The 23,710-nt window shown below is 42.9% G+C and overlaps 1 protein-coding gene across 2 annotated transcripts in view; it reads left to right on the top strand.

Annotated features, from left to right (window-relative positions):
* Window positions 1-598: 598 nt before the first annotated feature.
* VAV3 (vav guanine nucleotide exchange factor 3) overlaps window positions 599-23,710 on the top strand; it is a 199,511-nt gene continuing 176,399 nt past the window's right edge. For both annotated transcript variants that reach the window (XM_063426085.1, XM_063426084.1), the window contains exon 1: window positions 599-1,545. In XM_063426085.1, the coding sequence (XP_063282155.1) occupies window positions 1,342-1,545 (204 nt within the window). In that variant the 5' untranslated portion in view covers window positions 599-1,341. The remainder of the gene's footprint in view (window positions 1,546-23,710) is intronic.

Below are 23,710 nucleotides of genomic sequence, written 5' to 3'. Positions count from 1 at the left end.
TTGGGAGGTCTGTTATTAAAGCCTGGCACGTTCTATTAGTAAGTTAGCTCTGTAGGTTTGATTATACGGAGCGTTCTATCATACATTGTAACATTCCACCTCCTGTCTCCCGTGATACTCTCATACTGTCATACAGTATACGGCGCTGTTTGCTTTTTGACATCGCGTCTGATAGCAGCTGCTAACGTCACTGGCGTAAGATATAGTAGTGCTCCCTCCCTCCCTCGCAGCTTTATAGGCGCAATGACAGGTAGTGTCCTGCTCAGAGAGAGGGAGGCAGTGCGCATGCGTGAGAGCTGGGGCTGCAGCCCTTGCAGAGCAAGGCAGAGGAGAGGGTAAACGGGAGACCAAGAGACAGGGACACTGGAAGGAGGACTGGCATTGACAGCCGGTGCAGAGGGAGAGACAGACAAGGTATGCGGCAGAAATCCAGAGAGGAAGGAAGGAGTTGCCCTTATGAGCACGAGACACTCGTGTAGACAAAAAGGGAAACAGAGGCTGTGATGAGGCTGCATGGCAGAGTGACACTGACACATAGAGAGAGACGCTAACTCGCTGAACGGACCTTCACTCCAGGGAGGGGCCCCAGCTGGTGAGTGGAGACCATACCAACTGATTAGACAGAGTGAAAACCATACCAGCTGATGAGACAGACTGCTCTGTGAGTGGAGACCGCTGCCCATGCGTCCAGCACCTCCGATGGAGAGCTGCATAGAGAGACTGTTTGCACTCACAGCGAGGGGCATGAGAGCTGCACACAGGTGAGAGTGTCTGCTTCAGAAAACACTGGCCAGCTGCACAATCAAGAGGTTCTTTTTAATGAAGGCGTGTGGGTGCTTTGGTGAGGGAGAGGGTATGTGCGTCTGAGGGTGAGTGTGCACTCATGCCATTGATCCCATGGCACAATCCTGCACGAAAGCACAGTTGTTGGTTCTGAAAACCAAAGTGGACCCAGTGTAAATGGGAGCAGTCCTGGAATTGGAGGAGTAATCCTGTGGTCCAGAGAGGGAAGGATGTCATCTGGATATTGAGGTGTGCATTCCTCTACATACCATACTATGGATACTGGTTGTATTGTAGTGCTGGAAAGATATAGGAGGCAAATCCTACTCAAACTGCATCTTCTTGTATGACCAAAGATACTTTATTTAGTTTTATTTTTTTACCCATAACTGGGAGATGGAATGGACACTCACTTAATGTGAGGTGACACTCAGCAAAATAGTCACTGAGAACATCTCTGGTTTCCACACATAGCTCTCCTTACTTGCTCTTTCTAAACAGCATTGCTGTACTGCTCAATCTCTTGCAGTTTTTTTGGAGTTATTTTACATTTTCACAATGGAGCCTTGGAGACAGTGTGCCCAGTGGTTGATACGATGCAAGGTGCTACCACCCCACCACAGGGTTACCTGGGACACAGCTCAGGTGTTTGACCTGGCACAGACCCTCCGGGATGGTGTTCTACTATGCCAACTGCTTAAAAATCTGATGCCCAACTCAATAAACTTGAAGGACATCAATTTACGTCCACAAATGTCCCAGGTAAGTAACAACATGCACATGGCCATTCCTTATACTGAGTATATTAAAAATGTTTTATAAACATGCATATACACATCACTGAAATGCATTTATATTTCTTTCAATGATACATAAAAATATATGGTCTGTGTATATATATAACAATTCTTGATAGACCAGCTGTGCCTGCACAGATTGCTGTTATACAACCTATGTGTGTATCCCTTTAATGATACATAAAAATGTAATGCCTGTAATGTGTAGGGTGGTACATCAAATAAATGTCTGTCCTGGTGATGTGCATACATTTCTTTCTCTATGTGGAACATTTGTCTGAAACCTCCACCATTTTTAGGATATTGGTCAATTGGTTGCCACGGAAATATAGAATGTGGTTCTGTATATTGTGGTGATATTTGCTTTGGATTTTTGTTAAGTTTGGCATAACTTCCAATTTTTGCCCGTGGTGAATGTGAATGTGTAATTTGTATTCTTTATGTATATTTCAGAGTATTTATAGTATTAAATAAATCTTCTGAGTAGTTATAATAATTAATACGGCTTTGTATATTTATGAATGTTTATAAACTGTGTAAACAGAACATGTTTATACTTTTTTTTTTAATTTTATCTACGACTTTTTGAAAGTCAAACCAACCCCAGTGACCGTACTTCACGATTTAGTTTTTTTTCACTGAATTTTGGAAAGTTTATGGTTCAGTTGCACATCTTAAACAGGTCCAAACAGACATGTTGGTAATAAACGGGCAAGATTTTTAAATATTTTTTTAAATTTTCAATTCTCCACAATTCCTGGTCTAGTGAATCACCCAGTTATAGTATAAAATGATAATGAGAAGGCTGTCAGTTTTTACATTTTCAGGAATACTATATTAATTTTTCAGTTGGTTGTTAAACAAATTTACAAAACAGGACTAATACAAGAACAATTTCTCTTTTTTTTTATTTGTCGCATTACAAAACAATGCTTGACATGCTAAGAGTTCAATTACTGGGTTCCGTTCTCCCATGTTCTGTTTTAAACATAACATTACAGTACAGTATGCCAAATGTGTACAAAGCACTGAGTGAGTGCATGTAACTAGGGACACATCATACTGACTGTGAGGTTAATCCATTAAATATCGAATTGAAAACAAAACTGCTACATTTCTGGTTTGAATAAAAATCTCCAAGGCTATGGTCCTACAGAGTTATTCACTCAACTGAAAATTGTTGTAAATGCAAAGTGAATTTCAAATAAATAGCTGAATTAGAAAAATTCTCAAAGTCAGCCATACACTGTGAATAACCAGCAATTGTCAGTTCACAGGTTTTGTCACTAAAATGGGAAACGAAAGTGAATTTCAAATTTAAGGCCCAAATAGACAACCTGGAAGCAGAGGTGAATTAGAGGATTTTTTCAGTTTGTCTGTTTTGGACTGAAATTTGAAGTTCACTTTGAATGCTCACTTTAGTAAATAACCCTGTTTTAGTCTAAAGTTTGCAGGTTGCTTTTTTTTTTATTTGCTACAGTTTGTTGTTTAGTATGTAGAGCCTTGTGTGCAATATTAGATTACCTGTTCGTATAAAAGAAACCCAAATCAAAATAATGGACTGTCTCATACTTAGATTAGGAATAACTAGTGTTCCAAGTTATATAGGTCCCTCCCGCATGTAGAAATACATACAAACTCGCATTCCTAACGCTTTAGTGTGCCCGAATTGTATTAGTAACCCGAAAATAAGACCTCCCCCAAAAATAAGCCCTAGCTTATTTTTGGGGAATGCTCGTAATATAAGCCCTACCCTGAAAATAAGCCCTTGTCGCTAGTTCACTAATCTGTGTTCAAGGAATCTTCCCCAATCATAGATTCATGGGATTCCATTTTCAAGTAAACAAATATATGCTCGGGAAAGTTTCCCTGAACATAGATTCGCGGGATTCTATTTGTGAGTAAGCTAATCTATGTTTGGGAAAATTTCCCTGAATATAGATTTGCGGGATTCCATGCCTTTGTGAACTGGTCCATGTTCAGTGGAATTTCCCAGAATGTAAACCTGCTTTCTAGCGCATGCTTGCTACTGGTTTTCCCCGAAATAAGACATCCCCCGAAAATAAGCCCTAATGCATTTTTCGGGAGAAAAATTAATATAAGACCCGTTCTTATTTTCGGTGAAAGACTTGTATTCTTAACGCTTTAGTGTTTCTGTCTCAAGTTATATAGGTCTCCTCCAGCATGTAGGAATACAAACTTGTATTCCTAAGGCTTTAGTGTACCTGTCTCAAGTTGTATAGGTCCTATTGAAATAATAAAATAAATGTTTTTACTTACCTTTTTCCAGCCCCAAGGCTCTCTTGGCACTGCTTACCTCTCCACCTTTCGCAATGTCACGCAGGAGGCATGGCCTTTTTTGGCGTGGTCCAATCCAATGGATCTGATGCCCACGTGCGGCAAATGCATCCAAGCTTCACCAAAGGAAAGCATTGAATCAGTACTTTCCTATGGGGGCTTTTGTGTCACATTACCAAGTTTTACTTAGTGAGTGCAATTGAAGCACCTCTATTGGCTGTTAGTTCTGCAAAACGGCAATGTTTTGCCTTGAATGGTTAAATTGAGAGGATGACTTCACACAGGCTACTTCATTGAGATAAAGTGGCCTGGGTGACTTTAGTGGTACTTTAATAAAGTTGCACACTTGGTAAAAGGCTGTATGATGGGTCTGTATGTATATTGTTGTAATTCTGTATTTCTTTGCAAGTACAAAATCCACAGAGGATGCCGATCCGGGAATCGGCTGAGTGGGAGTTTCAGAGTTGCTACCAATTCCACTTATGTATACCCTCGCAGCCCATTGAGGTCATGAGGCCACAGTTGTTTTATGCCATATGGATTCATAGTAGGATTGTCCACTTGCTGCATTCCACGAAATAAAGTTAATAATATAACTACGGATATAGACTCCAATTTAGTCTAGAAGATTGATCAACCGTTAAAATTACAGTGTAGGGAACAGGAGCGTTTCTCAGGCCTTAACACCAATGTGATCTAGTCATTGCTGCTGCTCAGGAGTAGTGGGAGTTTGAGTACAGGGCTTAATTTTGTATGTCTGGTCCATGTCTATCTAATTGGGGCCCTGAGATTAGCACGATGTTAGTAACACCGTGCATTACAGGATTTTTTAATGGAAGGTGGAACATCACCCAGTATTCAGTACACGATCCTCCCAGACTTTATAAAACTAGTCTAAAGTTGAGCGTGCTGTATTTTCTCTATTCATATCTATGCAGTTTAGGGGACCCTGAAGACTTGAGATTAGTGGGAGTTACATCTGTTGCCATTTTAACTCGGCTCATTCCTGAACTGAATAACTAAGCCAATGTCCTCCTGGAACTGTAACTCCCACTAATCTCAGCAGCATCTTATTTCCCAAAATACATCTCCCCGCCCAACCGACTGGGAAGTCAGAGTAGCACTTTTTCCATTAGGCTGTAATTTCTCATGAGCATGTTTTTCATTCTCCCCTCACACATGTTCTGCAAACAGGATGAGTGGGAGGAATATGATGATAAATCCTTCCATGCCTTAACAACCCACTGTTGCTAGCAATGAGAGTGAACCGGGCTTGCATTTTGTTATGATTCACTTTCACACTGTGCTAGTTCCTGGCACTGAAAAGGTCCATTATTTTGGCATAGGTTCTAGTGCATACAGCTGAGTTGGACCGCATTTCAATACTTGCTTGCTAGTCTTGCATTGCTTTGTTCCCCTGTGATTTTAGGTATAAGCTTATCATTGGACAATGGCCATCATGCAAATATAATGTATCTGTGTTGATATTGGATTGAACAACAATGCTATTTTATCCTTTTAGGTTTTGCTGAAAAGCAAAATAATGTGCTCTGTCCCAAATTGCTCATCAGACCTATCAGAGAGGAACTGTCCTTTTGCAGAAGGTTCTAGGAAGCTTTTTTTTTTTTTTTTCTTTTTTTCTCTCAACCCACTCGTAGTGGAGGGATGTACTTCATTTTACACATATAAATGACATTACAAGGTTAGTGCTGGAGTATAACATTTCAGGGTTTGTCATATACAATTCTTTGAATCCAAAATAAATATCTGCATCTTACATTCAACAAAATATTTCAATCAAGAGGTGGATTCACTAGCAGCTTGGTGTCAGTTTGCTACAAATCCATTCAGCATTTATTCATTAAACTGGGAGCTGCAGGCAATTGATAAAGGCATTGTAAATTTTAGGCGAAATCACCAAACTGGAAAATATTTTCTAAATCAATTACATTTTCTGTAATTTCCAGTATATTTAATACCGCACTAAAACCATTATTTCTTCATCAGGAGTAAACACTGATTTTATCCATCTGACCATCAAAAATAGCAGATTTGGGATTTGCTGCATCAATGTGAGATTGGCTGTATTGTTTTTCCAATTAAATTGTTAAGGAGCAGTGACCATCTGTTATGATAATCTGGCCCTTAGAGACATGCTTCTACCATGAAAGTACACACTCATATAGAATTAGCAGAGATCTATATCGAGCTTGTGATGCTAATGAGTTAGGATTCCATGCTAGTGTAGGATTGGTGATGATATGGATATTCTTACTCCAGGCACCAAATATAATATATCTAATCAATGACACTGAGTAGAGCACAACACTGAAGCCAAGCCACTGGTTTTCAAACACATAAACAAGTGGTTTAGTGCACACCAACCTGTATGCTCCCAGTAATCTCATTTGACTGAACAAGGATTGGCTAAGATCTCAGCCATGTCTGGTTGAAGAAGAGGTCACTGTACAAGCGTCAGCTGTCGCAAAGGATGTCTGATGGGAAATGGCAAGGCATGCGGAAGTTCAGTAACACTTCATCTCTTGCCATAATCAGACATGTAAATAATACAGAGCAGTCCATAATTTATCCTATGGATATGTCAGAATTTCCATGAAATTCTAATATAATGTATAAGCAGGATCTAATTAAGATTCTATATTTAGGTAAAACTCTGAAATGACAAAATAATTAAAAAATAAATAAAAAAATAAAAAGCTGAATGTCTGGTTAAGCTTTTCGAACCTAACATTCATAGAAAACTGTCCAAACAAATCATATCTGTTTATAAAATCTTCAAGAGCCTCTTCTGTTTTCGAATAAACAAATGTTAAACTGTTAAGGATATTAAAAGAACATTCTAACCACCATAACCTGGCTCAATTTAGCTACTCTGCCAATGACTAGTGATGGATGGCAGTGATTGGATTAGAGCATCAACTACGCACTCTCAACTAGGATGACATAATGGAGTAATACACCATCCAGTGGGGGCAGAGCCATGGCCACCCAGAGATCCTCAATCAGTGCTTAAAAACATTATTACATTTACCTTTAATCCAGTACTGGGATAAACTCCTTAGTTAAAGTAAAAGTGTCACGACTTATCTGGAAGTCCGCTCCACTGTGCATTGAGGAATTCCGCTCCACTGTGCGTTGAGGAACTCGGCTCCACTGTGCATTGAGGAACTCGGCTCCACTGTGCATTGAGGAACTCGGCTCCACTGTGCATTGAGGAACTCGGCTCCACTGTGCATTGAGGAATTCCGCTCCACTGTGCATTGAGGAACTCGGCTCCACTGTGCATTGAGGAACTCGGCTCCACTGTGCATTGAGGAACTCGGCTCCACTGTGCATTGAGGAACTCTGCTCCACTGTGCATTGAGGAACTCTGCTCCACTGTGCATTGAGGAACTCTGCTCCACTGTGCATTGAGGAACTCTGCTCCACTGTGCATTGAGGAACTCTGCTCCACTGTGCATTGAGGAACTCGGCTCTACTGTCTAATGAGGAACTGAGTGATAAATTAGAGAAAAATCCATTTTTAAATAGCCTTTTCTCCAGCTAGCAAAACTGATCGCATGATGCATAGATGGAACTTTATTTTCTTTTAAAAGAGCTAAAGTAAATTTTATGATGACATGTTCCCTTTATGTAAATGTTCCATCAAATGTGTCTTAAAAAGAAACATTGCTGACATATGGAGCATGTGCAGGAAATGCCAACAGTCTGCCAATCCGTTGCTTCTGTATGAGAAGCACTAAATCCAGTGCTTCTCACAGACACACATTGGACACACACATAGAGTCCGGTGTTGTCAAGCATTTTACTCTTACGCAGGTTCTAAAATACATTTAATTATCAAATCTGTTTTAGTCTGAAGCCACTAGTGGCTGCCTGTCTAACAGCCATTAGGGACGTGGGGATTGCAGAATTGAAAAGGTGCTGTTTCATCACTTTTCCAATAGGCTGAGTAACTCTTAAATTTGTAAATTAGGCCTAGTCACAAAGCCTTAGTTTAATTCATATCCGTGAAATCTTGGTAGACATCCACTAGCATCAAAATTCTTAGCGATTGAGTGCATGCTAAAATTTGTGGGACTCAACGGTGCTATGTCGAACCTCTGCTCGTGCAAGCATTCCTGCTTCAATTACATTGTTATTGCTATGCTGATGGCATTTCAGTGGCAGAGCAGTAAAGCCCAGGAAGGCTACAACCAAAGAACCAGGGGCTGTGCAATGTTGTTGCCCTTCTACATACACTTCGTCCATGGTGTGAAACCATACAGACAATGGTGTGACATAGTGGGCACTATACTTGTGCACAAATCCTTTTCATCTACAATAAACAAATCCAATTTCTGTTAATCTACGCTCAAATGAATCAGTCTGCCTGGTGTTAATGTGATCGATTTTTCTGTATGTGGAGTAACAGGAATTTGATTTGTTTGCCACATGTGAAAAATATTGTTCAGAAGTCTAGTGGAAACATGAGGAGTACCTAGGTTACTTAGCTCCTCGGTTATTAGTGTATGTTGATGGTCCTCCTTAAACTATAGCATTTTTCGGGGGTGATGGTCTCCACTGGCCCTAACCATAAACCCCTTTTGTTATTGGAATTACACACACACACACACACACACACACACGTCACATTCATATACATACACATTAATGCATACAGGGAGACCTCACATTCCAGCTCCCACTGTCCATCGTTTACACAGGTGGGACTGGAAGCAGCTTCTGTGTATTTCTGGTGTCATCACTCCTTCCCCCTCCCACTTGCATGTGCTGTGCCACTGCCTGGCAGGTCCTCTGTGCTCACTGCTGCCCACTTCCTCCATGAATATAATGGTCCTGTCCTGGTCGCTCCACCCTCGCGTTGGCTTAACCTAATGGGGGATGTCTGTAGTCCCAGTTGTGAGGTGTACACCGGGTGCCATTGGCCAGCAGATGCAGATAGCTCAGCACTGTGAGTAATAGCTGTGCCATGGCTGTTGGCACATGGCTGCCATCCAGTTCTTATACAGTAGTCTGGTCAGTTTTATTGTTAGTCTGCCCGGGCAGCACAGTCACCCAGACAGGTCTATAAAGTTATTAGCAGACTTTCTGATGACCCACCCCCTTGTTTCTCAGCCCCACTATTGTTGCATCCTACTACTTTGCCAATTAATACACATAGGGATTCAGTAATAACTGACTTATTACGCTCTTCTTAAGCCATGATACCATTAACATTGCATAATGGAGCTTCTCCATCTTTCTTCTGATGAGATTAGACAATTCGAAAGTATGTCAACTGCTACACAGGGCGAAATACATAGCTATACTATGTGCTGGTTTTACTATGTGCTGGCTACATTATTTGTCCTCCTCTAGGGTACAGACACTTCTTCCGTAGCTTACCTACCAACTGTCCCTATTTTGGGCCTAGATCCCTATGTCCCTGGTTTTTATCCTAATGTCCCTCTTTACAAGGAGCTCAACATTGTTTGAGAATATATAGCAGAGTTCTACAGCAATAATTCTCATAATTGAACTACAATAAATGTGTTTAGAAACCAGTCTGAGTAAATACGATACATTGTTCTTGTTCTAAATTAGATTTTATTTGCATAAATTGTTACTAATTTTTCTTATTAAAATTATCCCTAGCCACACCCCCACTCATACCTCGAAAATGAAAGTGTCCCTCGTTGTCTATTTTACATGTTTGGAGGTATGACTTGGGGTGGTGGGACCCTGGACAACAGAGCTTTGTTCCTAAGACCAAACTCTGAGCTCTGTAGAGCTTTACTACTTTTACGGCTTTGCCATCAGGACATCATGTTCATCTGCTTTTGGTTGCTGTTCATTACTTGTATATGTTTGTTTTTTTTGTAATTCACCTTTTGTTGGTGGTTGCATGTTCTATCGTTTCTGGAGACTTGAGTTGTTAATATTTACCTCCAGACGTTTTATGATACCATGACTGATTGCTGTTTCATTGAAATGATGTGCATTGGTTGCTGTCTTGTTGTTTATCATTATTCTCTCAATAAACTCTAATTGAAAATATTTTTTTTTATTTTTTTAAAATTCTTTATTTACCGTATTTTTCGCTCCATAAGACGCACCTCACCATAAGACGCACCTAGTTTTTAGAGGAAGAAACCCAGAAAAAAAATATTCTGAACAAACTGTCCCATAGTGTTTCTTACTATGGGACAGTTTGTACAGAATATTTGTTTTCTCCCCTGTCCCATAGTGTCCCCCCCTCCCATAGTCTTCTCCTCTCTCCCATAGTCTTCACCCACCCCATCCCCATAGACTTCATCCACCCCCTCCCCATAGACTTCATCCACCCCCTCCCCATAGACTTCATCCACCCCCTCCCCATAGACTTCATCCACCCCCTCCCCATAGACTTCATCCACCCCCTCCCCATAGACTTCATCCACCCCCTCTCCATAGACTTCATCCACCCCCTCCCCATAGACTTCATCCACCCCCTCCCCATAGACTTCATCCACCCCCTCCCCATAGACTTCATCCCCACCCTCCCCATAGACTTCATCCCCTCCCCCCATAGACTTCATCCCCCCCCTTCCCCTCCCCCCATAGACTTCATCCCCCCCCTCCCCATAGACTTCACCCCCCCCTCCCCATAGACTTCATCCCCCCCTCCCCATAGACTTCATCCCCCCCCTCCCCATAGACTTCATCCCCCCCCTCCCCATAGACTTCATCCCCCCCTCCCCATAGACTTCATCCCCCCCCTCCCCATAGACTTCATCCCCCCCCTCCCCATAGACTTCATCCCCCCCCCTCCCCATAGACTTCATCCCCCCCCCTCCCCATAGACTTCATCCCCCCCCCTCCCCATAGACTTCATCCCCCCCCTCCCCATAGACTTCATCCCCCCCCTCCCCATAGACTTCATCCCCCCCCCTCCCCATAGACTTCATCCCCCCCTCCCCATAGACTTCATCCCCCCCCTCCCCATAGACTTCATCCCCCCCCTCCCCATAGACTTCATCCCCCCCCTCCCCATAGACTTCATCCCCCCCCTCCCCATAGACTTCATCCCCCCCCTCCCCATAGACTTCATCCCCCCCTCCCCATAGACTTCATCCCCCCCCTCCCCATAGACTTCATCCCCCCCCTCCCCATAGACTTCATCCCCCCCCTCCCCATATTCTTCTCTCCCATACTGTCCTCCCCTTGTCCCATAATTACTTACCTGTCTTGCAGCGTTGGCCGGCAGCACAGGGCGCACCGCGGTAGTGGAACTTGAATTTCATGTTCCGGTTTCCGGCGGGACTGAAAGGAAGTGCGCACTCAGCTTGTGCACACTTCCTTTCACTCCCGCCGGAAACCGGAACATGAAATTCAAGTTCCACTACCACGGTGCGCCCTGTGCTGCCGGCCAACGCTGCAAGACAGGTAAGTAAAGCTTCATATTCGCTCCATAAGACGCACAGACATTTCCCCTCACTTTTGAGGGGAAAAAAAGTGCGTCTTATGGAGCGAAAAATACGGTAGTAGTGCAATTGTGTTCATCCTCGCATACAATGCCATATCAATTTTAACCAGCAGTGATATTGCATACAAGGTAAAATGTGGTCTTGACATAAAGATATTGCACCATTTAAAAAAAAAAAAAAAAAAAAAATCCATAACAAGAAATAAGTTAGAAATACATGTCTTCAGTAATCAATAAGACTAGCTAAGCGTAGGTAGTGTGGTAGTAGGTGGAAGCTTGTTGTCTGGCTATAGAACTGTATAACATGTGAGACTGTGCGATCAAAGGGTAGATCCTTCTGGTGGCTGGCTGGTGTCGCCAGTTGGGTTCGGTTAATACTGGGCTGATGGGGCCAGTGTGGAGTGTTATAGGGCGTTCCGGCTTCTGGATTATCTGCTATAATGTGCTGTCGTTTGGCTCTGTTTTATATAGCATTTAGTGTGTGACATAGATTGGATGCAAGTCTTTGTAGGCTTACGAGGCGTTTTAGAGGCGAGTATGATGTGCCTGTCATGTTGGAGTTTCAGCTGGTGGTGGTAGTGGTTGAATGGGTTTACCCCGTCTAGGTCCGTGCATTAGGGATTGGGTACCCCTAACCAAGGGGGCTACGGGGGGGGGGGGGGGTTGTTTAAGACGCCCTGTAGGAGGGTTGTCAATCGGTTTTGGGCTCTAGGGCCCTGTGGTATCTAGATTATTTGTTGGTGTGTGGTGAAGGGGGTTGCAATAACTTGTAAACATAAGCGAACTTAAGAATAACAGAAATGCAGCTTGGTGGTCTGTTTTCACCCATCATGGTTCATGGCACTACAGGCTGCGTTCCCCCTGTTCTAGAGGCCAAAGTGGTAGCTGTGGTGGGTTCCCGGTTCTCCCTGGAGACTGTTGTTGGTGTTGCTGTTTCTAGGTTTGACAGTCCAAGAGTTTTCAGGAAGGTTGGGGCCTCCTCCATCGAGGTAAGAACTTGAGCGGACCCTGCGTGTGTTACTTCCAGTGAGCCGCCTGCCCCCCATCGGTATGCTATTCCTGCTTTGCGTAGTTGCGCGGTGACTGGGCCGTAGGACTTGTGCCAAAGTAGAGTGGCTTTCTTGATAGAAGGTGAGGGATGAGTCCTCAAAGGAAAGAGGCGTATTGCCCTTTAGTGCAGCCATGATGTGTTGCTTGTCTTGGATTGAGACACATCGCAGGATCACGTCTCGTATCGCAGGGGACCTCAGGCGTGTGTATGTCGGGAGGCGGAATATTCAGTCTATGGCAATTCTCTTCGTCACAGCATGCGGGAGTATGGTGGCTAGCAGGCATCTGACATAATGTGGCAGCTCTTCTGCCGAGATTGCGCCGGGTATCCCCCTGATTTTAATATGTGTGCATCTCTGACGATCTTCCATGGTTGCTATTTTGAGTGCCGTAAGCTTTTGTTGGTATTGGAGCTGGTGTACTGTGTGATCTAGCTTTGTCAGTTGAGTTTGGACACCCGCCATGTCTTGTTCCGTGGTTTGTAAGAGTTTGAGATCCTCCCCCCCCCCCCCCTGGTGGTAGGAGCGGAGTCATCCTGTGCCTCTGGTGAGGGTTGCTGCGGTACCTGTGTGGTTGGAGGGGTCTCCGGTGTTCTCTGTTCTGGGCTGGAAGCTCTGTTTGTTGCCTGCCTGTCTTGCATAGGTGTGGGTGCTGTTTTGGGCTGCGTGGGTCTCTGCAGCATCGACCCGATGTCTCTCCCCTCATGTACAACGTGAAGTCGGATGGTGGAGGGGAGGGAAGAAGGCCTGCTCCCGCTAGCGGGTGTCCTCGCAAGAACCGCTCGAGGCCAAGGACCGAGGGCGCGAGGTAGGCCCCGGTTTTCTGTTTGCGTTTAGGTAGCTCATGGGCTTGAAGCAGCGTTTCTACCGAAGCAGCGTTTCTTGCTGGTTCCGATGCTATGGGTCAGAGGACCGGATGGGCTTCAGCATCAGGGATTTTGTGATGATTCTAATTGAAAATCATTTGGCCAGCACAATGTAAAGGTTACATTTTAAATGCACAAAAGTGAAATATAGTTATATTAGGCACGACCGGGATACTTTAATCAACATTCCCTATATGAGCAGGGCCTTATAGTAGGTAGACATACACTGTTTCCCCTAGACTACAATCTGTAATAAAGATCATTTTTCATACTGTATGTTACTTGCAAGGAAACTCAATGAGCTAAGCACACATTCATGAATTAATCAATCTGGCAAAGCTGAGGTTGATGTGAATGAATAGCCTCCAAAGGTGAGAGGACACATATTGTCCAACATCAATTTAGAGCTGAGCCTCCATCAATTCCATTTTGTCGAGTTAAATCCTACAGAATATTAAATCCTTACATGTGCATTTGCAGAGGGTCACAGGTCTAAGCAGGTGGTGTATATCAAAGATCTATTTTATAAGCACAGCTTTTTCTCTTGGCATTGAATTGAATTGCTTTTTGATTATGAATCTATTAGAAAGTGCATTTGAAATAAGTGATATTGCGCTGTGCGTAGGCATATGTTACAGTGTGAGCTGTTTGTGCATCAAGACTGAATAATAGCAGTGTGTCATGCTATAATTCCCTCTGATGTGGGTAAGCATTTTCGAGCTCACACAATACCAAGCAATCACAATCTGCTAACATTCTAGGAAGTACTAATAAAATACTAATAAAATACTTGAAATACTTAAAATACTTGAAAATTGTAGAAGTTGAGCGTATCAATGGTATTAATTAATCCAGAAATGGCTGGAAATTGACCAAGGGATCGCATATTTTTGTCCAAAGTAGATGAATTAGTAAAGTAGCAGAATTAGATTTTTTTTTTTATGAATTCCTAAAAATTGGTGGTTTAGTGAATAAACCCATTCTAAAAGGAGAAAACAAATGTGTAACTGTTTCTTTGTTACTCAAGATTTATATTGTTTAAAAATCAAATCTAGCAGTTTGTCTTGCCAGTAATTAGGGAGATCCTTTAAACCTTGATGTTAGTCTTGGCATTGGAAATCTAGGTCAACGAGTCTGTTAATGAAGCAGCTATTTAAAGATCCAAGTATTTTTATTTCATAGAATAATAATTACATGAAATTGAAAAGTGTATTCCTGTAAATATGTGAACGTCTACAAGTAAATCTATCTGTTTTAGAATGGAGGTTCCATTACAAATCCTTTGGAATTGTTTACAAAAGTTTAATGACATTGCCAAATCCTCTAAGGCAGGAATGGCCAAAGTGTTGATCCCCAGCTATTTCAGAATTACATTAGACTTGTGCAAAAAATTATTTGGAACGGTTTGTACGAATAATATATTTCTTAGTCTAAGTTTGAACAAATCGACCATCAAGTACTCACCTGTGGAGCCTTCTTCAATGAATAAGACTCCATAGTTACATCCTGAACGATTGATTCTAAGTTATATATTCTTTAGATACTGCAGAGCACCTTAAGAATTGCACGTCTGTGGCAGAGGTTGATCTACCTTTTGGCCATCCCTTCTTTAAGTCGGTGTCAGTGATGATTAACTGCAGAAGTGTAGGTAGGAACCGCACTCAATCCCTAAGCGGCCACCCGGTGCTCCGGAGCAGGACCAGCAATCTCACAACACCAAAGCAAATAGAAGAAATATCTCCAGGCACTCAGGATGTTAAAGCCGCAAGCAGTTTTATTGAAACAGAAAGGACAGCAACGTTTCGACCTAACCGGACAAAGACCTCCTGCATACAAAAGTGTACATTTGCAAGAATTGCTTCAACCTTAAGTCCACCCCCTCACACACAGGCATCACAAGAGGGAGCTTATTGTTCCTTATGCTGTTCAAGTACTTGTACTATCTGCAGCTTTTATCAGCTTGAGCAGTAGTACCAAGCACTGAATTAAAAACTAGAAAACTTCACCAACCCAGCTATATAGACCAAATAAAAATTTTCAGCTTGAAATTTGTAATTTGCAGTTTATCAAATGCACAGCCCGGAGTGTCTCTTTAATATGTGCTGAACATTTTAAAAATTATCTTAAAACATGGAAATCAATTATAATTGAATGTATTATATTGCTAGAATGTGTAATTGGAGAGGTGTAAAGTTGTACATTAGTACGCTAGTGGCCAGCAGTAGAGCCCTTTTGTAGAACTTAAATTCCCTGGTTGTTTTGTTCGCTCAATAACTGTACTGTCCATTTAGCATATATTTTTTACTGCATTGTTTTTTATTGATAAATAAAAGTTACATAAAAATATGCTAGGACCTCATATGAGCTGTGCAGAAATGGATATCACTAGAGATTGCCCTGTGATGGGAATGGTTAAACAGATCGCCAAGCAGTCATAAACCTGCCAGAGGAATAACCCAGCTGTATAGAGATGACGGACAGCACAAATCACAGACAGTAGCATATGACTCAAAGAACTGCCACGTGTCTCTGCAGCCTGAGCCCTAAAAGTGCCTGCAGCCACAGGACTTTGCTTTTTCAATCAATGGCGTCAGTGACACAGACAATATCGTGGATAGCCAGAGGTTGACTTTTTAATGCGCAGAGCAGAAACTAATAACGCAGTCACTGAAATCACAAGCTGGAACTAGGAATTAATATGGGGAAGCTGGCCCAGTGAACACTGGATAGATAGATAGATGATTCTGCATGAAGAATGTCCCTCTAGCTGCAAAGACACTGGCATAACGGTTTTCTGAGGATTATGATGGTAGCAGAACCTGATTCACAAGCTTGTGTTATATAGTACTGTGCACAAATAGTGTTTATTGGCACCAGGAACCCTTGATACCAATGCTAAAGGAATAATTTAAAGCCGTGCTCCTCAACCCAATCCTCAAGGCACACCTAACAGTCCTGGATTTAAGGATTATGCAGGTGTGTCTAAGGTGTTTAAAAAAAATAAATAAAAAAAATAAAAAAAAACATCTTATACTCTAAAGGTGTGGTTCCCAACCCAGTCCTTAAGTACCCCCTATCTCCAGGATTTAGGGATTACCCAGTTATGTCTAAAGTGTTTTTAGAAAAAAAAAAAAATCATGTTAGACATTACAGGGTAATCCCTATATCCTGGAATGGTAGGGAGTACTTGAGGACTGGGTTGGGAACCCCTGCTGTATGGCAGTGGTTCCCAACCCAGTCCCTAAGTACCCCCTACCAGTCCAGAATTTAGCGATTACCTGTTAGACACAACTGGGTAATCCCTAAATCCTGAACTGTTTGGTGTGCCTTGAGGAGAAGGTTGAGGAGCACTGCTTTAAACTCCTAAAGCACTACAATGTAGAACATGTTCCTTTTGACTCATTTTTTTTAAATGTGCCAATTTCAAGAGAATTTATAAGCCATCTTGGAAAATCGCTCACAAAGCGGAAGTGAGGGCTTCATCTAGAGAAACATTGGAGTCAGTGATTGTCTATGAAAAGCATTTTTCTTGGCACTTGAGAAGATCACTGGTGGGGTGGAGTGATGCTGTCATAAGAAGATGGTCTTGTTACTGGTTTAAAGATAATTAATGTTATTAGAGAACCGGTTGGAGGACCTTAATCGAAGGAACATTCCAATAAATAAAGGTGAACTGACAGACACAGCTTCCATTAGCTCAGTATACTTGTAGACTAGGAAGACATTACTACATCTAGTCAGGGCTTCTTCTTGTTCCACCATGAGTGATGCTCAGTGCATCATTTGCGCCCCCTCTCAGGACCCAGCCACTCACTGTCTTGCTTACATACTTTCAGAGGTAGGAGCACAGAGTGTTCCTGTATATCCTCTGAATACTGAACAAATCATACATTGTATCATCATGTTTACAGAAAGGAGAGTTTATTTAGAATATTTCTTCTATTACGTTTTCTTTTGTTGTCAATGATAGAATTGTACTGATTTCTTGTGGAACTAGGAATTAACTTATTTATGCACGTGTTCTTCTCTATTGATGTTTTTTGTTCTTTCGTGACATATTTCATCTTGTGCAGTCATGCTTGAGTTTATTTGGATCTGAGATCTTGAACTCAGCTCTTTTTTTTGACATAGTTTCTTCGAACAGTTTTGCATTTCTTTAAAGGAACACTCTTATCCCCATAACAACTTAGATGAACACTCCAAGCAACATAACTACTACAGCACACAGTGTAGGTGACCTAGAAGTGCCTTGGTGCCCCTCTATTGTAAGTGGAACAGTTTTTATAATGTTTTTATTACATAGTCTTCAGGTGCCACTACATGCCTTCACAATGTCAGCCATAGATGGTAGCTCCTGCTTAAGAGTTTCTGTTGGCTCTCCTGAGCTAAGCCCTGGAGTACAACCTTAGCTCATCATCTGACACTGTAGGCTGATTGCTTACAGTGACTGAGCTAAGCTCTGCTGGGTTTAGCCCAGACAGATTATTAGGCTGGAGTGGTGGAGGCAGGGAGTGCCATGCAAGAGGTCGAATTGTTCCAAAAAGGTTTGACTACTTATTTTATGAGGGCATGAGGCACCTGTACAGCAAGTGTTCCTTTATGTATATTAACAGTAATGGAACCCCAAATATTAAGTGGAGCTAAACGTAAGAGGCAGCAATTGTTCAGAGCACCTGCCCTTCTAACCCAGCCCAGACTTTTTGTGGCTGTCCAGTCACAGATATCATTGCAAAGCAGGTGCTCTGAGCAACTGGTGTACTGTATTTAATAGCCTTTAAAGGACCACTCTAGGCACCCAGACCACTTCAGCTTAATGAGGTGGTCTGGGTGCCAGGTCCTTCTAGGGTTAACCCATTTTTTCATAAACATAGCAGTTTCAGAGAAACTGTTATGTTTGTGAATGGGTTAAGCCTTCCCCCTATGTCCTCTAGTGGCTGTCTCATTGACAGCCGCTAGAGGCGCTTGCGTGATTCTCACTGTGAAAATCACAGTGAGAGCACGCCAGCGTCCATAGGAAAGCATTATGAATGCTTTCCTATGCGACCGGCTGAATGCGCGCGCAGCTCTTGCCGCGCGTGCGCATTCAACCGACGGGGAGGAGAAGAGGAGGATAGGAGGAGGAGAGCAGGAGGAGATCTCTCCGCCCAGCGCTGGCAAAAGGTAAGATTTAACCCCTTTCCCCTTTCCAGAGCTGGGCGGGAGGGGGTCCCTGATGGTGGGGGCACCCTCAGGGCACTCTAGTGCCAGGAAAACGAGTGCTTTCCTGGCACTAGAGTGGTCCTTTAACATCCACACAGATCATAGGATTTTACATGACGATTTCATTCTAGTTTTACTTTTACTCTGTACATTTGATTCTGTGACTAAACCCCGGATATCCGCTGGCGGTCCGACTTGCAGTGGAAATGCTCACCTGAATAGGCTGGACCATTCTAACCCCTCCGAACCATACCGACCCAAACCATACCGCTCAATGGAAATTAGGCATTAGAAACCCTGTTTCCTTTTTAGGTCTAATCTTCTAAACTGCTCTGGGCATGTGTCTGCCTCTTGAATTTAGCTCCAGTGAGCTAAACAAACCAGGAAGTAACGTGAGTAGTTGTCTGATAGACAGCCAGGGGATGTAACCAGGTAATAAAATGTATGAATATGTCAATTTGTATTGACATCTATGCTTTTTTTTTTTTTGGTAAAATTTAAGGAAAGTTCACACAAAAAGCACTTCAATTAGGGGTCTGGAGTGTCCATTTAAGCAAATATAATTTGGGTTCATTAAAACTGAACTGCAAACTTTAGACCAAAATAGTGAGTTGGACAACTGGAAAAATTGTCCAACTCAGCTATCATAACAGCTTGACTATCTAAGCCTGCATTTTGCAATTTGATTTTCAATTAATCTCCATTCATGGACATTTGATAATTCTGTCCATGGAAAGGATTAAATAGTTGAAAGGATATACATTGCTCTACACTGGTTTTCTTTCTCTCTCCTCCTTCATCCAATACAGGCGCTCAATGGAAATTCAAGTTAAATCCATTAAGGGGATTCTCTTTAATCCTCACTCTACAATATACTTAAACAGTTGCTCATCCCAGAAAAAAAATCCCAGAATTTATAATAGCGTATTTTTCTTCTGTTGAGGATTTCAGGATTATAGAGAGTAAACAGCTTTGCAGAAAAAGTTTAGACCTTGGATTATATATATATATATATATATATATATATATATATATATATATATATATATATATATAATTTGTGTACGGGATTATGGAAGGGGCGCACATTAAAACTGTGTGTAATTTTAATATATGAGAGTCGGTTGAGGTGTGCCGAAACCGACGTGAGGTTAGGCCTGCAAAAGAGGGCCCACCCAGGTATAATGATATATGAAAAGGGTGTGGTGGGAGGGAATTTCCGAAATCGTCGCAGACAGGTGAGTGGGGGGAACGCAGGGTTTAAATAGGCATGAAATCCCTCCCACAATTTCAGGCATAACGCCTTCTATTTGTGTACGGGATTATGGAAGGGGCGCACATTAAAACTGTGTGTAATTTTAATATATGAGAGTCGGTTGAGGTGTGCCGAAACCGACGTGAGGTTAGGCCTGCAAAAGAGGGCCAAAAAGTGTGTGACATTTATTTGACATAACAAATCACTTAGACATATTATAGAAAGCGAGCCTGATTTCTTTCTGGATTTGGAATGAACCGGTTGTATGCCGAGGACTACCAGCGACCCATCTTCTCTACAAGAAGAGTTAGAACTGGATGACTTGAGGCTGCTGTGGCGGCCCTAACACGGAATGAATGTACCGAGAAGGAACTTTGGATTGAGGCCAAGACTAACAAACAAGGAGCGAATGTATAGCATGAACTGTTTGAGAGATGTGGCAAAAATTGTACGTGCAACCATTATAATCGGAACGCATTTAGCATCTTGAAACCACATACAATACTTACACATATCGAAAGCCGTAGAGTACGTTTGCTTAGTATTAGTGGACAAATCTTACCTGCATAGGCTCTAGCTACAGGCATGATTGATACCTTTTTTGACCTGCAGAGGAAATCTGGACTGCGTGTTCTTTTATCTCAACCGTTACGTTTAAGCAAGGTCCGACATCAGGACTTCGGAAGTGGCTAAAGCGGAGGAAACTGCAGGGGAACTTGAGACGTCAGGGTTAGCGTTTATTAAAGATAATATGATACCTGGAGCTATTACTCGTAGCGTGCTGTGAGGAGGAAGGAAACGTAATAGGTTTAAATTATGCAAAACTCAGAAGCTCATTGAGCTTTCTCGTGTAGTAGAGCTGCTAGCTAATGGGAACCAATAGGTGAAGATAAGGACTATCCCGTAAGAGTTGAGGCCGTGCCAGTAGCCCTGTGTTTGAGAGAAGCCCTACCTACGATTTAGGCCATGTGGACTTGTACCATCTAAGCGTGGCAGGGTATAACCTCTTGTGGAAAAGTGATTAACCTGACCGAACACGTGCGATTACCTGCATTAAACCATAGCGAAAAAGGACTATAACAGGCGCCTGAAGAAACTGCCGTGACGTGAAACGAAGAATAGAATGCAAAACCGTGACCCACCGTAGGGAAATGTTTGCACAAGAGAGGAACCTGAAGAGGAGCTTTGACAAAATTTGAAGACGATATGTGTTCGTATAGCAAGTACCCTATAGCGGTTACTTGGTAGGCATGAGAACGTAAAGGATTGAACTACAGGATGCATGAGGTGTTACGCCTTGAATCTGAACATCCAGCATGACCGAAAGTAACTCCCGATGAGCTACTTAAGCTTACATAAAGAGAAGCGTGGATGACAACAAATGCGTGACGAATGAATTGACTGCGCATGGAGGACCCCGTGAATGTCGGGCGTGCAGACAAGTCCCTAATTAGCAGATAAGGATTGGAATAATATTAGTTTGGCCAAAAATGGAGGCGGAGTGATGCCTCGGTGTACGATATGAAACAGGTGGGAATTCCGTTCACCCGGTCCGATCAGATCGCTAAAGCTTGTCCTGCATAGCTCGCATAAGCGACGCCGACGTGAAAACTGAGTGATAGTATGAGTCGATAAACGGTAATTGAGAACACAGCATACCAAAGTGCCGCCAAAACGTTGTGAACAAATAAACGGTATATCCGTGATACATGAGTCCGGAAGCAGGCACTGTACGTCACGTCAGCGCCTGGAGGACCCGACGATGGTCCGATACGAGGCCAAATCTGTACGACGTGCAATGCGGAGGGCAACGTGAGACCCAACATACCAATTCGACTGAATAAAAGCAAGAGTTGCCCGAAACACGTTGTTGGAGGAACCGCTGGTCTTGGAGTCTCCAAGCTTGGACTGGGCACGTAGTGTACGTGGTACCTAAGGATCGCCAGCGAGCGACAGGTTGGGGTAACATATATATGTATATATAAATACATACAACCATATATACACAGGTATCCTCGAACAGCTTAGCACTAGGCGTCTAGCAGACCCATTGCCCGTAAGAGATAACGTATAGAAAGCACCGGAGTAGCCGAGTAAGATAGGTCTGAAATACCGTTTTGCATCAATGTAGGAGTATGTAACGCACAATCGAACCTAAGGCGGGAAATAAAGCGCTAGGATACCTGAAGCGGTTAAGGGATCTAAAACATAGTGACTATGCTTGACGGGTCTGGGGTGTGCCGCCCCCCCCCCCCCCCAGCTTACTAGGAGCGCGTGCGTGCTGGCCGACTAGCTAGTGCCGCGATGCGGCGAAACGATTACACTAGGTTGGTGACAGGTGAGGCCCTGCTAGTTGCCAAGCGGCTTGAGAGGCTCTATCTATGCGTTGGGGCGAGGGGGTAGCGTGGCCACTGAATGAGGTGGCGGGGTGTCGGCCTCTCGGTGACAGTTAAACATAAGATAGAATGGGAGTGACGGATGAGGCCCTCTCTATGCCACAATGCGAGGCGACTAACTATGATTTGGCCCGAGGGGCATAGTACCTCCGAGTACGAGGATGGGTGTTGGCCTCGCGGGACCACTAACCTATGGCGAAGAAGCCAGAGGGAATAACGACTAGTGGACACCTAGGAACCTAACAGCCAGCAGTTGCTAACTAAGATGGAAGGTCGGGTAGTGAGAGAGGACATGCTACAGAGCGAAACGTGGGTAGCGATGAGGTAGGATCGTACGTTCTGAGCGAAACTGGAGTGCCCAGCGAGCATGTGGGGTCCGGATGGTCGGGACGTATGAACTAGAATGCGTGAATGATCGTACGTGTGGCCCTCGGGGCCCGTGGTGCCAGACCGTGGCCTTGAGTCGAAATGCAATACGAATAAAACGTGTATATCAGTTGTCGTAATACATATATGTTCGTAGTATTGTTAAATGCGTACGTGCCTTAGCCGAGTCTCGCTCCCCAGAACTGCAATATGGAAGTAGACGCATTTGTCCAATAACGCAAGTGCTTGTCTGCGTAGGAGTACGCCGGGTTTTACACGTAACGCAAATTGCCGTGCTGACTGAGGATGAATTAGGGCTGGAACAGACAATGCTTCGTTTGCTGTGTACATACATCGCTTCAAAAGACCCTCACAACGATGAGCAGGTTAAAGAAAGTCAGAATAGCCAATTATCCAAAAATTCAGCCATAACCAGCGAGCTGGCAAATTACTGTAACCGTCAATACGCGTCACTGCATATCAGTACATCAGTGTTTATATCTGCGTATGTGTGCGTACGTGAACATCAGGGATATAATATCAATATAATGACAATTATTAAATTAGCAAAAAATGTATTCATTTAATTATTTTATTTATTTATTTATTTTTTTTAACTTTATTTTGTCATGCGAAGAATGTGGTAACATACAATGCCAGTGTAAGACTGACCATTCCAGGAATATAAAATTCGGTATGGCATAAAGGTTGATAGGACATTTTATGTTATAAAATGCAAACAGCGATTTAAATATAGCATGGTTTAATTAAATGAAGGTGAGGACTAGTGGTTCAGTTGATTGCCATGGGGTAGGGGTTCAGTGCCATCGCGAATGCTGAGGCTGGATGATGTGATTCAGTGCCGTTCATGTGTGCGTGGTCGTAGTGCATAGGAGTTGGTCGCGGTAGACCTGTGTTAGTTTAGTTCCGCTCTAAGACAGTCGGGGATGTGTGTGGGGCCCTGTCGGGGTAATACCTCTCCCATGCTGGCGGCATTTTAGAAGGGTTTGCTCAAACCAAGGAAGGCAGTATAAAAACTGTTAGGACTAAGCTGAATAGGAGGGACTGTACTCCATGTCGTTAATGTCAATGGATGGAAAAGCGAAATATTGCTGAAAACAGACTTTAGCTCTGTTTTTATATTGTTTTTAATGTTTGGTAAACTCCAAATAAAAAGGACTCACGGAGGTTCTGTGATACATTTGAAGTTGTAATTTCACAGCCGAGACAAAT

This window comes from Pelobates fuscus, chromosome 7 (assembly GCF_036172605.1).
Source record: "Pelobates fuscus isolate aPelFus1 chromosome 7, aPelFus1.pri, whole genome shotgun sequence".
NCBI classification, from domain to species: domain Eukaryota; kingdom Metazoa; phylum Chordata; class Amphibia; order Anura; family Pelobatidae; genus Pelobates; species Pelobates fuscus.
The sequence above is the reverse complement of the archived record's forward strand: the minus strand, read 5'-3'. Positions and strand labels throughout refer to the sequence as shown.